General features: G+C 37.1%; 1 protein-coding gene across 6 annotated transcripts; it reads left to right on the forward strand.

Annotated features, from left to right (window-relative positions):
- The first annotated feature begins 2,089 nt into the window (after positions 1-2,089).
- On the forward strand, positions 2,090-9,641 carry LOC111626505. Of its 6 annotated transcripts, none has more exons than XM_023372289.1 (5): positions 2,090-2,111; positions 6,015-6,115; positions 7,611-7,666; positions 7,737-7,773; positions 7,856-9,641. In XM_023372289.1, the coding sequence occupies exons 2-5, from the start codon at positions 6,049-6,051 to the stop codon at positions 9,472-9,474; spliced, it is 1,779 nt and encodes a 592-aa protein (XP_023228057.1). In that variant the 5' UTR covers positions 2,090-2,111; positions 6,015-6,048; the 3' UTR covers positions 9,475-9,641. The 6 variants fall into 6 exon arrangements, with proteins under 6 accessions (XP_023228057.1, XP_023228718.1, XP_023226709.1 ...); XM_023372950.1 differs by having other exon boundaries at positions 2,097-2,115; XM_023370941.1 differs by lacking the exon at positions 2,090-2,111 and adding an exon at positions 2,725-2,867.
- Positions 9,642-15,851: the final 6,210 nt, after the last annotated feature.

Below are 15,851 nucleotides of genomic sequence, written 5' to 3' on the forward strand. Positions count from 1 at the left end.
TAAGCTATGTAACACCGCACTGAAATGACCAATAAAAGTAACAGTTCGTGCGGTCATAATAAAAAATTACAATACGGTAGTCTGTACTGTAATTTTATATTATGACTGTATAATTTTCTATTAAAATACTACTGAAATGTACTTCCAATATTCCTATAAGTATAGTAAGTAATGTACATTTCAGTAGTAAATACGATAGATCCTGGACCAATAGTTCTAAATAACGATTTACTGTACTTCATAAAAGTTCTTCCTCGATGCGTAAATATATTTTTAAAACAATTATAAAATAAATAAGTTGAAATGCGTAAACAAATTTGCCATGCTTATTCATTGAATGCATTACTAATCACATTTTACTCTTTACTTATGAATACTTCGGCCATTTCTACCCTCGCCTTAACTCGTTCATTTTTTCCAAAATGGCGATAAACAATGAACGACTTGAATAGCTCATCCGCAATTTAACCCTATATTTTAATAACAAAGAAACGTACAATTTTAAAAAATTTTGAAATAGTATTATGAGTCACTCGACTCGTTTTTGACTAATGTTGATGAATCAGCATTTTGGCCTGTTGATCCATACACGACAATGGTTAAATTTGACTATTTCATCCACACAAAACCTCTCCAAATTATGCCCCGGATAGAGAAGAGGAAGGCAGCTTTAATAGATACTCGCTGGTTTAACCAAAAAAGATTGCAAGGAGGTACCCAACTTGGAGGTTTCGCACGTGTTAGTGATTTATAATCACCAGAACATGGTTATTTTAATAATTTTCGGTTTTAAAAAGAAAAAGAGGAATTTTTATTCTGTAAGACAAATTCTCCTGAAAAGAAACAAAGAGTTTAAATTAAGCATTTACGCAAGCGGTTCTTGCCCTCCGGAGTGCCAACATTGAACTCTTGCCAAGACAAATTCGGTTCTTGGCATCTACTTGCCATCATTTCTCTTGTTTTTTTTTTGATAATCTTCTCAAAATGGATGTCAACAATTGCTCAACAATTAGTTCGATTCGGGAAATTGTTTTATATTATCTTAATTCTTGGCTAAACTGCCCGTTTCCCGTTTCCTATCCCCTACGTTCGCCCCGACCCGGGTCGATAACTTTCTACTTTTTTTTTCTACTTCTCTCTTGATTAATTATATTTAATATTAGAATTTTTATAGATCCGAACCTACAAAATTTCGATTAGAAGCTGTTAAATTCAATTTTTATGTTTAAATTTTTATATTTAAATCATAAATCACGATCAATTCGAGATATGCAATCGTAAAAATCGAATTAAATAAGAGTCAAAGTATATAAAAATTTTTATAATATTCTACAGCCAAATAGAAAGTTTAATTTACAGAATTTTATTAAAATAATATTAAAGTTTTTATTTAAAAAAAATGGCGCGGTTATTTTTATTTTACCCACTGTACTCGATTTTAATTATATTTTTATCCAGCAGATGGCGATAAGTAATTTTAATTAAGCAAGATGGCCGATTTACAAGGCTATTCGCCCGATATTATAATAAATTAAATATTTAAAAATATATATAAAAATTCCCCCCAAAAAAATGCATTGAAAATAATTATAAGCGCCTATAAATTACATAAAAGTAAATATATATATATATTCGCTACGAGCTTAGTTCAGCAGTTGTTTTTGTTTACTTTTACGGCGGGTGGCGAAACACTACGTCACAATTACGTTTATTTTATACCCCCAGTTAGATTATAAACATAAAAATCATTTTTTATTTGCCGAAGGAACGTTGTAGCCCTTATACAGGGGGATTTTGGGGAGCGTAGTGCACCCCTTTCTGGGGTTTTTCTTGAATAAATCCGGGTACCTCGCGTAGTAAAACATTTTGTAAGGCATATTGTTTCCTTTCTGCATCCCTCTAGAGATTTATAGATCTGTATATTAAGTTAATATGGTTTATATTTGTAAACTAGAATACAGTACGACGTACAGTACATAATACAAACTGATAAGTGTGACGTTACGTTCGCGTTACTGTAACTATAAGTGACGTCAAAATATGCACTTTTTTTTATTAAGAAGAAAACGAACACGCCCCGTATTAGACGGGCATGTGTTATAACAGTGAACGTAAGTACGTATCTTTATTTTAAAAACCCTTTCGGGGGGAGTAAACACTCGCGAAGATAAAGGGTAACTAAAAGTTTTGCTGCCGGTATTAAAGGGGAAAACACGGAAATAATGCCATTGTAGAAAGGAGGAAAGTAATTTCGCCACCTTCGATCAATGAAAGCGCAAATTATACTCCACACCCAAAGATAAATATCAATCGCTGCGGTTTAAAATAGATGATAGCCTGCACTTAACGCGGTTTACACGAAAGAATGTATTATATTTTTTAAAGTATAATTTAACAGACGCATCTGTTCAGGTATCCCTTAACGTGTGGATAAAATAAATGACAGTTCTGTCCTTTAAATGTTCAAGTATGCCGGTACACGTGTACCCGAATTAATACTTTTAGTTGTAATTGTAAACAATGAATCACCAGAATATCCTTGTACCCATGAATTGTGTCCCTAAGCTATAAGAAATTACAGGCCCTTTCCCTCCACACATATAAAAAAACGCGAGGCCCTAAGCTACAGCTTGTTTATCTTATATGCAAATTCGTTTATGGAGCAATACGCAAAGTACTTGTTTATATCGATTTTAACTTAATGAAATTTATTTTCCAATTATTATCCACGTTGTATCGATTACGGGACACGTGTTTGCTGTGTTAATAATACACAGTCATCGTCTTAATCACTGTACAAACCGAAGATATGTATAGCGATACCGACGATATTTTCAGGATAATTGCTACGAAATTTCTTACAAAAGGTAATAACAATTATCTTTTTTATCTCGATAATATACATAATTTCCTCATTCTTATAATAATCTCGTTATATAAATCACTCGCGGCGGGTAACATTCCCGACATTTAACCTTTCGCCCCCATCCCTTTCATTAACTTGCGCCATTTTTTTTTAAAGGAAGAGCGCAGTTAATCCTTTCTTGATCCTAAAGATAATCCTCAGATAATCCTCAGGATCAACCCGGATTTTCTTTAGATGGACGGTGTGTTAAATGCCAATATATCGACGTGACGAATGGCGTGATTCCAGGTTAGCAGGGCGCCATTTTTATTTCCATCCCCCCTTAATTGCTGTAGAGAAGCGACCAACACCCTCATTGGTCGGAATCGAAACTTAACTTGGCATCGTCACACTTTAAAACCAAATACAGTAAACTCCCCGCCCTTTGACTCGTGGGGTTTAGAAGATGCTAAATAGTGTCTTGCCACGAACTCGCGCCATTTAAAGTTCGACAAGTCGTCACGTTTTCGAAATTAAATTTATTTTCCTTTTATTAAATATTATAATTTTCTTAATGGGGTGACTTTATCATAAACACAGACAAAAAAACGATGATGATGAATTAAAAAAAAAATGTCGCCCTTATTTCTAATGGCGCCATCTGTCGCTCGTTTCATAAATCATTTTTCGTAATGTGTTTATTGTAAAAATATACGAAAAGGGGGAGTGAGGGGAGAAAAGAAAACCGGACGGGCCCTTCTCGGCTTGCTCAGAAGATAAATAAATTTCGAGTGTAACCGACGGGGGAGTAGGGTCCCGGCTCTAGATTCCACCCCGCTCGACCTTTGACTCGTATCTGCTTACGTCCATACCACCGCCGTCACCTTTGACCTCCCTAGTGCTAGGCACGAGCGTTGGAAACACCTGCTTTTCCATCACGCCAAGTTTCTAGTTACAAGCGTATTTTCTTAACGAAAATCGCCACAAGCCAGCGATTGTATCTACACCCCAAGCGAAATTTCTTCTCGTCTCCCCCTCTTAGTTACGCAACACAGAACGTAACAATGGAATTTAGACAAGATCCACTTCTTACTAACTTAATTTTGTCGCCTTTCGTCCTACCAAAAACACGTAAACTTAGCTTAAAGAAAGTCAACACCCCCCTCCTTCACGTGCCTGGTGTGTTTCGTCACAATTTAAAAAACACAAAATAAAAAGCGTAACGAAAGGCTCGTACGTCATTCGTACCTTTAACTTAAGAATAGATATACCTGTAGCGAATATCGTTACGCGCATCCCGCATACCTCTAAGACACACCCCTCTCGTGTAACCGCCTCGACCGAACACTACCACCACCCACTCTCACAAATGGAATCTCCTCGACTGGCATGAGGCGCTCGTGTCAGTTTGCAGAAAGTTTGTATCGGGTTATTCGCCGAAATCACCCGTCTTAGCCGGCGACATGAGAACCTGTCGAGTGTCGTTTCTACAGGATTATTACTTCACCCTCTTTTGAAGACCACTCTACCCGATCCTTAACTCTCCATGAAGTTAACAGGTGAGTTTGGTCTCCCTAAACAGGTTATTTTATTTAAAAAAAAAAAAAACATACCTTTCTAGTGTCACCCCGTGTTATTTAATCCGCGGCACGCGCTAACGATCATAATACCATCCCGTGTTAGGAGGCACCACTCTACAATAATGCCGCTTTCTCTAAGGATGGGGGGGGGGGTGCGCGCGTTCGGAAATTCGAAAGGAATACCTTCTTAATCGCCAACCTGTTAGCGATTGTGTGACGTAGAAGCACGTACTGTACCGAACAGGAAACGTAGCTATAAACACTACCCTCTTGTATCGACACAAATCGGAAATTTCTTACGAAATAATAGAAAATGTCACCTTTATTAACTACATAATAATAGTTTGGTAGTGTTAAACACCGTCGTTAAGTGTTAATTAGTGTTCGATGAGGTGGCATTTTTGGCATTCTTAGAATTTACTGGAGTTAAGATAAAAGCTGAGTGTGTGTGTGTGTGTACGTGTGGGAGCTTCTCCACCCCCTTTGATCTGTTAATGGGATTTAACAATATACTTAATAAGCATATTTCGAGCCGACTATTGCTGATTTTCTTTTCTTTTAATAATCGGTAAGCTGAATGTTTGAAGACGTAGAGGGAAGCGTAAATAATACGCGCCTGTGTTCACTGCTTTGTAAATAACGTGCCCATTGAAGCAAGGTGTACTGAGTACACTCTAACCCGGTTTTTGCCCCGCGGTACGGATGAATTGCGTACAGTTTAATTTAAAGACGAGTCGGAATTACCACCCTCCTCCTCCTTTTCCTCCCTTTTTTTCGCGAGAAACAAACTTTTTACGCGCAAAAAGGGTGTAAATTACAATAGTTTATCGCGCGTTAATTAAATTAAACCATTCTATCGAGTACAGCGTTGTAGACAGACGTTCCTGTATTTCAAAATAAGCGTTTAAAAAGGAGGGTAATAAGCGTTAAAAGGGGGTGAAAACAAACGTTATAAAAGTGTATTACCAGTTCGATACTAAAAAAAAAAAAAAATTACCGGCAAATGTCACTGTTTAAACAAGGAGACATTATCCAATATTAAAGTAAAACACGAGTTTCTATGGTAACCATCAAAACATTTGATATACCATTACTAATTTTAGTACCGAGTTGTGTTATGGTCGAAAGAAAAAGACACGTGGGATATCTGGCTTTTTCGATCTAGACCAATGCCCAATTGAGTTTATAAAGTGGATGCCGATCGAGTCCACGTCACTATTTTTGGTAGACGATCGATCGGATTATCAATCACAATACGCGATTATCATTCGGTTACGTAATTGGCCTAGTGTCACACGACTTAGAAAGGTTGCAGATGTTTTTTTCCTTTGACCATTCCGTAATCGAAGACACGAAATTTGAAGAACGTAACGTCACACACAGAAAAATTTTAAAAATATATATATAAAAATGGCCCAATTTTCTAACTGGGTCTAGGTCCGTACTTTGCAGGTTAAAACACCATTTTCTTCTGTTTTTTTTTTTTTTTTTATTCTTTTGAAATTTAAATATCGCTATGGTAACGGATACAAACACAAGTGTATGTATGTATATATATATATATATACTTTTTTTCTCTATTTTTACAGTAACCGATGACGTAACGGATCAATTTCCTTCGTCATGAAGCACTTCGTAGATGGCATTCTCGTTATATTTACGTGTTTCGTCATTGTCTCCCCCCTGCAAGGTAAGTTTAAAATAATAATATGTACGTCACAGTGTTTGCCCCTCTCTTCCTTCGTATCGATGAGTTACGTCCTGCACGCGTTACTTTTAAATTATTTTAAAAATGCGAAATTCAGGAAACACGTGATTCATTTCCTTGTTCTAAAATGCATTTTTTTTTTTTTTCCCCACCCTTTGCTTCGTATAGGATGTTGCAGTTTCTTGTTACGATTTCTACTGTTTTATGTTACGTTATGTACCTAAAAACATTGTCTTTGACTTGACACGGCGAATATTTCGAATACGTTACGTTCAAAGTCATTCTACGAAGTAACCGAACACCTTCGTAAAGCGACCAAAGTAAGCGCAAAGTCCAGTGTCTAAACTGGAGACGACGATATATTTATAAGTCTATTTGGTCTTCGATAAGCTTAATACACATTTAAGTAAACACGTAATAATTTATGGCATTTAGAACACGGCGGTAACAGTAAATGGCGACGATTGTTTTTTATTTTTTTGGTCGTTAAACCCGAAAAAAGTCCAACAGAACATCCTGTAAGTAATACGAATACAAAGTATTAAATCGTTACAGTGTTTTAATAACAAGGGAAACAAGCTCGAATAGTTACGTCACGTTTTTATTAACACAACAAATCTCCCGCTGATTAATCTACTTCGTTATTCTCTCTCCCCCTTCCCTAAAGTGTTAAATTCTCGAAATTTCTAGTATTATAACGAAGATAACACAAAAATCTTTCACCCCTTATTACCCGACTGATAAGAGGATTGTAAAGACGAAGTAACGAAGCAGAACCGACATCTTATTTGTTTTTTTCTTTATTATTATTTACATTTGTTTCCGCGTGTTAACAATGGACCAAACACCAGATCATTGTTAGGATGAGTATTTATTGTTGTAGCCTACTAAAAAAAAAAAATAAACGACAGCCGAGGGCCCACTAATAGCGGAATGAATAAAACCAGTTAACACTAGTCGCGGGTTGGAATTTGCCGTGTTTTCAACATCTAAATAGGACCTCCTTCCTCCTTCCTTGAGTTGTCTTAAGCTGGCCGAACCCACGATCGGTATATAAAAGGGCCCTCTAAATGCCTACGAAGCGGAAAGGGCCTCATAAAACAATAACAATCGGGCGAATCGTTTATACAAATAATCCATACTGGAATTTACACCGTAAATATCGAAATCCTCGTGTTTAATCATTGTGCAATTGTTTAATGCCCTACTTTTTTAAAGAAAATGCGAGATAAATATTTATTTAACAAAAAAATGAGTGTTAGATTTCATTTTATTTACTAAATGCGGGTTTCACTTGTGTAAACGTTACCCTTTTCGTGGTCAATTGTCTCGATTATCGAATGTATTGTCTTTAAAGCATTGTTGACACGTTTATTCGCTGAAATTATTCAATAAATTGGGTTTAAACTTGTTAAATTTTCGATAAATTGTGTGATGAATCACAATAAATATTAACACTAGATTATACTTTTCTAAGATTTTCCATCCGAAAGTACGTACGGAAACACTACAACGGAACTCCCCTGTAATCCGGTAAGCCATTTAAACTCAATTACGTAATTAATTACTAATTTAACATTACTAAATCCCGATTTAATTACAGGAAAGTGGTGGATGCAACACCACAGAAACCGGAGCTAGTAAGTGTCTTTGTAGTGTTTTTTTTTATTTATTTATTTACTGATATTCGTGTAAATTTTTCTGATTTTTCTTAATTAATAGCAGGCCCCGAAACTACTACGTCTAACGTAACAAATACACCACTTTTTGACGAAAACAATACAACGTTATGCCCCGAAAACGGATGCCAAACTGAATCATCTAGTCTAGAAATTACAACAGAGGCCATAGGTTACGACAATGGTACCGTTGTCACGCATGCCAACGTTAATTCGAGTGAACCTATTGAGGAATCGACGACAGTCGTAGGTGGTAACGTAACCGAAGCTGAAACACAATTACCAGACGTCACTAACTCTACCGAATCTCGAAGTACAGTAACAGAAACCAGCACCCAACCTTTAAGTGAAAGCGATTCGTGGGTTAATGTTACGACGTATCCGGACGATTCGTATAATTCTTCTGTTACTGAGGTTGTATCTACGTCTACAGATACAGTAGAAGCGATTAACTCGTCTTTAATCGTAACAAATGTAACGTCCGAAATAGGAAACTACTCTGAAGTTAACGTAACAACAGAAGACTATTCCGAAACGGCTACAGAAATGTCTAACCATACTGAAGATACTACGAACGTTACTTGGACTGATACGCCACTGTTCGATACAAATACCACGTTGCGTAACGCTTCGACAACGGAATTTCCGTTATTTATAAACAGTACAAACGAGACAACGGAAGCTGTTACTGTAGAAACGTCCGAAACTGTCGACGATTTCGGCAACGTTACGAACGAACCTCATGAAATTTCGAACGTAACGACAGTTTCCGACAGTCCGACAACAGAATCCGTTACGAATTACACAACAGTTTACGATCTACCCACCGTGACTCCTCATAGAAATTATCTGACAGTGGAAATCAGGATCAATTGTTCGAGTAATGAAGAACAGAGAGAGATTTCGTCGTCCCTGGCCGAATTCCTGAACACCAGCCTGAAGGATTCGAACGAGTGTTACGTTACGAGAAACGTCACACTGATAGTTCCCAACGATAAGGTGGAATACTTAAAAATCTCTCAATTCCTGATGGAGAAGTACCACACAATCCGACTAGTCAGAATATGGAGTAACGCTAGGGATTTCAACGGGACCTTAGACACTGTTACGGTGGTCGATGACGTAACCGAAAGAGAAGTGGTCCTGTATGTTTCGTTAGGCGTGTGCCTCGGCATCGTCCTTCTATTTGCTGTGGCCATCACGTGCTTCAAGTGTTTTCGAAAGCGATCGAACAAACCGTTGGATCTGGATGTACCACACCTGAACCTCCGCCTTGAAGACTATACGCTAACTCGCATCCCCCGGCCCAACACTGTCTATTTGGATTACTATCGGGGCCCCATCATTAACGATAGGTACTCTTCCGCCCCCCTCGGTAATTCCGTCAATTCTACCAATTCCGAGAGGGGGTTGATCCAGCCTTTCGATACCAGCGTGGTTCCTCTGGAGGACGCCAAGAAACTGGAAGAGCTGAGCGCTCCCGTCACGCGCAACGAAACCAATTGCCCCTCCACCCCCCTGCGTACTTTCGGTAGAAAAGACTGGAAGAACGGAGACGGTCTTATATACGAGAACATTATGTCGTCGTCCACCGAAAAACTACATTCGGATTTTTTTAAGAGCGGGAACAGAGGTCAAGACAACCCCACGTTCGCAGCTTAGGGATCGCCCTCGAAAAACACTAGATCTGTATCATAGTTTATCTCTGTCATTATCCGAGCCAAAGATTATTGGTCCTTTTCGAAGGATACGAGATGCCAACGTTGTTCTTTATCCGTACAAATAATAGTTACTGTGTATTTTGTGAAATAAAGTTACACCGTGGAAAAGTTGCCTGTTTTGACATTTCTATAACCGCGCGTTAAGGAATTTCTAAATGATTTCCCTCCCCAACTGAACACTGGTCGTGGGTACGCGCCTGTTCAACGGGCTGGTCTCATTCAGGTTTCCGGATTTTATTCACGTTAGTAACACCAAAATAGGGGCTAGTTTCCCGTAAAAGGCCTCCCGAGAAACATTCTCCTCAGCCGTATACGAATAAAACCAAACTAAACCACCACTGAAGTCTCCTACCAGTGGATAAACCTCCGAACACTGGTAGTTGATCGCGGGTTCGCGCCTCGCGTGGAATTTTCTACACGTGTTTACACTTAAATATGCTACGTAAACCTCCGATTGTTATTGGAAGACCAGGCCCTCGATGGAGAAATCGAGCCGAAAGGTGGGTAGTTTCATTCAGCACTCGTATTAGTTTCAATAAATTATCAAGTAGTATTTTTAGTTCTTCTTGGTATAGTTCAGTGATCGGTGCCGGATGCCACCAGAAGCGAAGCGTCAAGAAAAAGAAATGATACGCACCAATAATTGATTAAAAAAAAAACTAGAACGGTAACAAAAATCAATTCGGATCCTATTTTACCAGAGCTTTCATTATGCGTATTCAATGCAGTGTTTTCGCGCAATCTTAAAGTAGCAGCGTACAGTACTGTACCTCTCCTGAGGATCGGAAAACCCTGGAATTTTTGGGGGAGGGTCCATCTCGGATATGTGGAATGGATAGTGTAGGAAGTTGTACTGTACCTCAATCCAGATCAGTTAAAGGGTTTGCCCCTTTTCTTCTTCTTAAGATGCCATTGTTGGCATTCACACATACTGTACCCATACAGGTTTCATTTAGATATTTAATCTCCTACCTCTTCAGGGATGCATAAGAGCCCGTTTTTATGTTATAGGATTTCGTTGATTTGTGGAGCACAAAAAATATCGATATAAAACCATAAGTATATATCAGGTGACGTTTTATGGGCGCACATCATCTACATGATGAATCACCGAAGTAGAAAAATGGCATCCAGAACGGCTTTGAATATGCCAATATTTTTGATCGATGGATTTATATTTATTTCGCCTTCAGTATGCAAAAATATTTAATGTCAATTATGCTAATTTTACTGTTTTTTTTTTGGGACACAGAATACGAAACTAAGTCAGTTCTGTTGTGTTTTTAGTACAAGTTCATTGGAAAGTCAAAGTAGTGTAAAAAAAACTTGCTCTAATTCCATTCGGATTTAAATGATTTCAGGACGAACCTGTGAACAACGGCCACCGACAAGAAGGTTGTTTGGAGGTGGCAGCCATTGGGAGTTCGGCTGCAATAATTAACGGAATGATATCATCGTATCTTAATTTAATAATAATTATCTTACTACTGTATTGTAAAAAATGACAATGGACAATCAAAGTTCGGATTACATAAAATAGCGAATAAAAACAATTAGCATTAAAAGTATAAAAATTAATTATAATGCTACAATAGAAAAATATTTACGGGGATTTCTCGTATTTTCATATTGTGAAAGGTTTCTTTCTTCTTTAACTTTTTGAAATTTAGCAAAATATTTAGCTACAACGAATTTTTTTAAGACCCCACGTGGGTTCACACCCCACATCTTGTTGGTGGGATACGACAGTGTTCAGTGATTTTATCCACTTGGCCCTTGGTGGGCTTCATAAGTACCCTTAAGAGTAATATGAGGATCAAAAATATAATTTCAGAACACCACCATTCGAGAAATCGGGGTTCAACTACTGAGCGTAGCAGTTTAATGGTCAAAAATTCGTTTTATCTCTCATATAATCAACTAACAAAATGGAACCATTTTTTTAATACTCGTTTCGCCCTGTGGGCACTAAGAGGACCTCTTATAGCAGGCCCATTATGGGTTTGGCCAGGCCCACAATGGTGCTACCGGATGGTGAGGGACGGGGCCCGACATATCCGAACGGACTACATCCCCGAAAAAATCCTGGGGATTCCTTGACCCGACCGGATTCGATCCCGGGTCCTCCGGAGCGATAGGCTGCCATCTTGACCGCTCGGCCATCTGGCCAAAATGGAACCATTAAAGGCATGGAACCCGTGGTAGTTTTACGCAATGCCCACCCACCTAAATCTGTCTTCTGAAGATTTTTCCTAAGTAAAGCTTGGTATCTCACAGTAAAAGATTTTTAAGGCATATTATTTCCTTTCTGCACCAGTTATTCACAGCAGGATGGAAGAAAACAATGTAAATTTAAAGCAAACAGAAAGAAATATTTAATTAATAAATAAATTAAATACAATAATTTAAAAAAAATATAACATAAAAAAATAGATAAATAACGATTTAAAAACATCGACTCGGAATGAAATCGCGCGTGATAATGCTTGACGATCGATGCACTCGAGATCACCCCGTTATTTGACGGGGAAAGTCGTGCGGATTTGCACTAATTTCATGCTTTGTTCGTTTAAACGTCACATCAAGCGGCATCTGGAAAACCCGGGTTCAATTCTGGACGGGTCGAAAAACCTCAAGAATTTTTCGGGAGGTGGTCCGTTCCGATATGGTCTCGTTCCTGATAACCGGCAGCTCTACTGTAGTCCTGACCGAACCTATAATGGAACTTGCTAAAAAAAAATAAGCCATCTTAGTGCCCACAGAGCGGAAACAGTTGAAAAAACAAACATACCTTGAATGCATTACGTGCTGCAGGATTGCCAGATATTCGAATTAGTTAAGGCGTAAGCTTATGTATCGGGGAACCCGAAATCGAATCCGGATCCCCAGAGCCCGAATTTAAACATGAAATTATCATAGACATTCCACTGTAGCACCACTGGAAAGGGTAGCATTTTAAATGGTAATCCAAGATAACATTATAGTGAATTAAAAGAGTTGTTGAAACTAAACGTATAGTTAACTATATAGTTTAATCACATCCATCTCTAACTATATTATAGTACATATTTTACTTTTTCCACGCTGTGGACACTAAGAGTGCCTTTTTTTTTTCAAGCAAAAGCTCAGACCCATAATGGGGCAATCGATGGTGACACTGATAAAAGATGGAGTCTGATATTCAAGACGGATCACCCCCAAAAATTAATTTTTCAACCTGCACGGATTCGGGTTCTCCAGAGCTAGAGCCATCTTAGTTTCCTCGACCGATACAATAATTTAATAGCATCAGCCTGCACCCGTGAGGAAGTGAAGATTGAGTCTTAAGAATCTTCGTGGGTCTAATTCATGAATATAATCTCTAAACCTGGGTCTAGTTCATGGGTTCGTTTTAAGGGTTCATTTTAACTCTTTCCGCCCTGTGGGCACTCTTAAAGCAAGCCTCTTATGGGTTCGGCCAGGCCGACAACGGGTTCAGGCCAGGCCGAGTGGTGAGGACGGCGGGATCCGACATATCCGAAGTGGACCACCCCGAAAAATTTCTAGGAATTTTTTGACCGTACAGATTCGATCCCGGGTCCCCTAGAGCGGTAGGATGCCACCTCGACTTCTCGGCCATCCGGCCATCGTAGTTCATGGGCTGAAACTAGACCAAAAATGGCGCCGGTATATCACGTGATTGCATTCCATCCAATGGCATATCTTAGCGGTGACGTTATATGATAATTTTCTCCGCTCGGTGGCACTCGTTTGTTAAGAAATCAAGCGTCATTAATTTTTTTAAGAATTTTTTTTTGTCGTGTAAATTTTTAATTTAATTTAAATAAAAATATAAATGACATCATTTAAATTTTAAAATACTTAAATAAAGAAATAATTGTAGTTATTTTAATTTGGAAATATCAGAATAATAACAACTTAGATTAATTTTTCCTAATTTAAGCAATAAATATAAAAATTAACCTTTTACGTCCACCAAATATATAACTTCAAAAACGAATTTCATTTTGAAATACTTAAACGTAAAGGAGTTTCTTCCTTGCTTAATTCTTCTGGCAACACTTATTTAATAAGACATTTCAATTAGTGTTGCCAGATCCTTCCATCAATTTTTGATATTCTAAAAATATTATCAATATTCGAACCAAGTGAAAATTAATAAATAATTATAAATAAAAATATATTTTTTTTTAAATCAATATAAATATAATCTGTTCTTAGTTTAAAATTTACTTTAAAAAATTTAGAAACGTTTCGGCGCGCGTATTCCATATTGTATACATTCAAATTTTAAATTAGTGTTTGGCTTTTAATACATATAACATAAACAAAACTTTGAAACAATAAAAAAAAAAGTTTATTTCCACTAACAAGCGATTACAATATGATAATAATTGAATTGTATGACTAGAAAATTAAAAGTTCGGCCGTACTCTTCACATTACGCCGATTCTAAAAACAGAAGTTACATACAATTTATAAAATATATAAATAATATTTTACAATAATTGTTTATATATAAATCGATTTAAAACTCAAATATAACAATTATAATAAAAATGAATATAAAGAGATAAAAACTTTAATTACGATATAACGATTTATAAATTAAATAAACAATAATACGATTCCTTAAATTTAAAAACTTATTCATGGACAGTATAATCCAGATATGTAGGACCTCATATTCATGCCCATTGCGGGTTCAGTCAGGTCTACAATAGGGAAGCCGGGAAGTCACCAAAGCTCGAAAGGCCCACTGTACCAGGATCGACCGGAAGCCGAGAAACCTATCTACGCTCTGCCCACCCGAAAATCTATCGGAGACGGTTACGGCTTTTCGACTGGATTGCACCACAGAATGTAGAATCTCGAAGGGCCGGCTGCCTCGTCCGTAGTCGAAGTCCCGAAGACCGTCGACGGTGGTGAAAAACCGGGTGGTCTTAGCCCACACTCAATTTTGGGTCAACCGGAGCAACAAGCCGCAGTCATCTTGCCAACAAAGGCCCTCTTAAGATTGGAAAGAGTTAAAAATGAGGGCAAAACACAACAAAATTTAGAAAATACTTGAAGCATTTTTCTCATCAAATCTTGATTTCATTACTTTTCTTAATAATACTTGAGGATACAAAACTAAGAAAAGATAATTCAAGCCATAAAATCCAATAAATTTTAACAAAATTGATGAAGATTTCTAGATTTTTAAACCTAATCTCTTAGCACCATTTACTAAATATTAATTAATAGAAAGGAGAAAAATGGAAGGTTATAGTAAAATAAAAGCAAAAGAATCCAATTAATAAGATTTTCTAAAGTTTCTCTAATTTAAAAAAATATCCAAAGGCACAAAATTCCGAGCATTTGATTTAAGCAACCCTGACAGATTACTAGAAAAATCTATTATTATTTTGATTTGTTCTCATAATTCTAGAACTAGTTTGATATAACTTTATCAATCCAGAAACTAATAATTTCAAAATATAACTTACCAGTCATTATCTTAATAAAATCTTTATATTTTTGGTTATAAAAAATACATTATCTGTAATTTGTATTATAAATTTTCTAATTTGTTCAAGAAAAATTTGATAAGTTTAATGTCTGGTTTGATATGGATCCTGCTACATTAATTTGTATTCAAATATGATATTAAAATTTTATTTACTTTATAAAAACCACCAATCAAAAATTCTGATGTACAGGATAGTCTGAGAAGTCCTGTTGTCTCCATAAGTTTATTTTAAGTTGTATATTTATCATTCATTTCAGTTGGCTGTGTAGTGCGGAAGCATGGCTCCTTGCAAAAATATATGGGCTCGTGAAAACTGATTAAACTGACTCTGAAAAGAGCTCCATAAAACCCATTTGTTCAGATATAAAAATGACATGTTTTGTAGTGTTCTGGTCAATACTCCAAGTTTCACACGCATACATTCATGGGCAAGTAACTCCTCGGGAATTTTTCATGGACAGTGGAGGCCCCGATTGCCACTATGTGCTGCCACTACATGATGGCAATCGGGGCCTCCACTGGAGCATAATCTAGATTACTGGGTCCCCATTTCTCAATTCACTCAATCACCCAACATCACGTCTTTGAACTATTTTCTTTGTAAGACATTAAGGATCGTGTGTATGGTGCAAGGTGCCAAACATGAGATAGCGCACATACGAGAATTACAGATGCCATTAACAGCATGACTTTCAACATGTTGCTTCAGCGTATGTGGTTACTACATTAAATCAGTACGTGATGTACTGATTTAATGTAGTAACCAACATTGTCAGATGCACTGTCTGCAGTACTATGTGCTTTTT

Source organism: Centruroides sculpturatus, unplaced genomic scaffold (genome assembly GCF_000671375.1).
Source record: "Centruroides sculpturatus isolate CEXI.00-Female unplaced genomic scaffold, Cexi_2.0 scaffold146, whole genome shotgun sequence".
In the NCBI taxonomy this organism is placed as follows: Eukaryota; Metazoa; Arthropoda; class Arachnida; order Scorpiones; family Buthidae; genus Centruroides; species Centruroides sculpturatus.

Excerpts from the sequence above, each read along its gene's own strand:
- LOC111626505 (XM_023372289.1), top strand. The coding sequence starts at position 6,049 with ATGAAGCACTTCGTAGATGGCATTCTCGTTATATTTACGTGTTTCGTC. Across the intron at positions 7,667-7,736 it reads CGGAACTCCCCTGTAATCCG|GAAAGTGGTGGATGCAACAC; the intron begins GTAAGCCATTTA and ends ATTTAATTACAG. Across the intron at positions 7,774-7,855 it reads CACCACAGAAACCGGAGCTA|CAGGCCCCGAAACTACTACG; the intron begins GTAAGTGTCTTT and ends CTTAATTAATAG.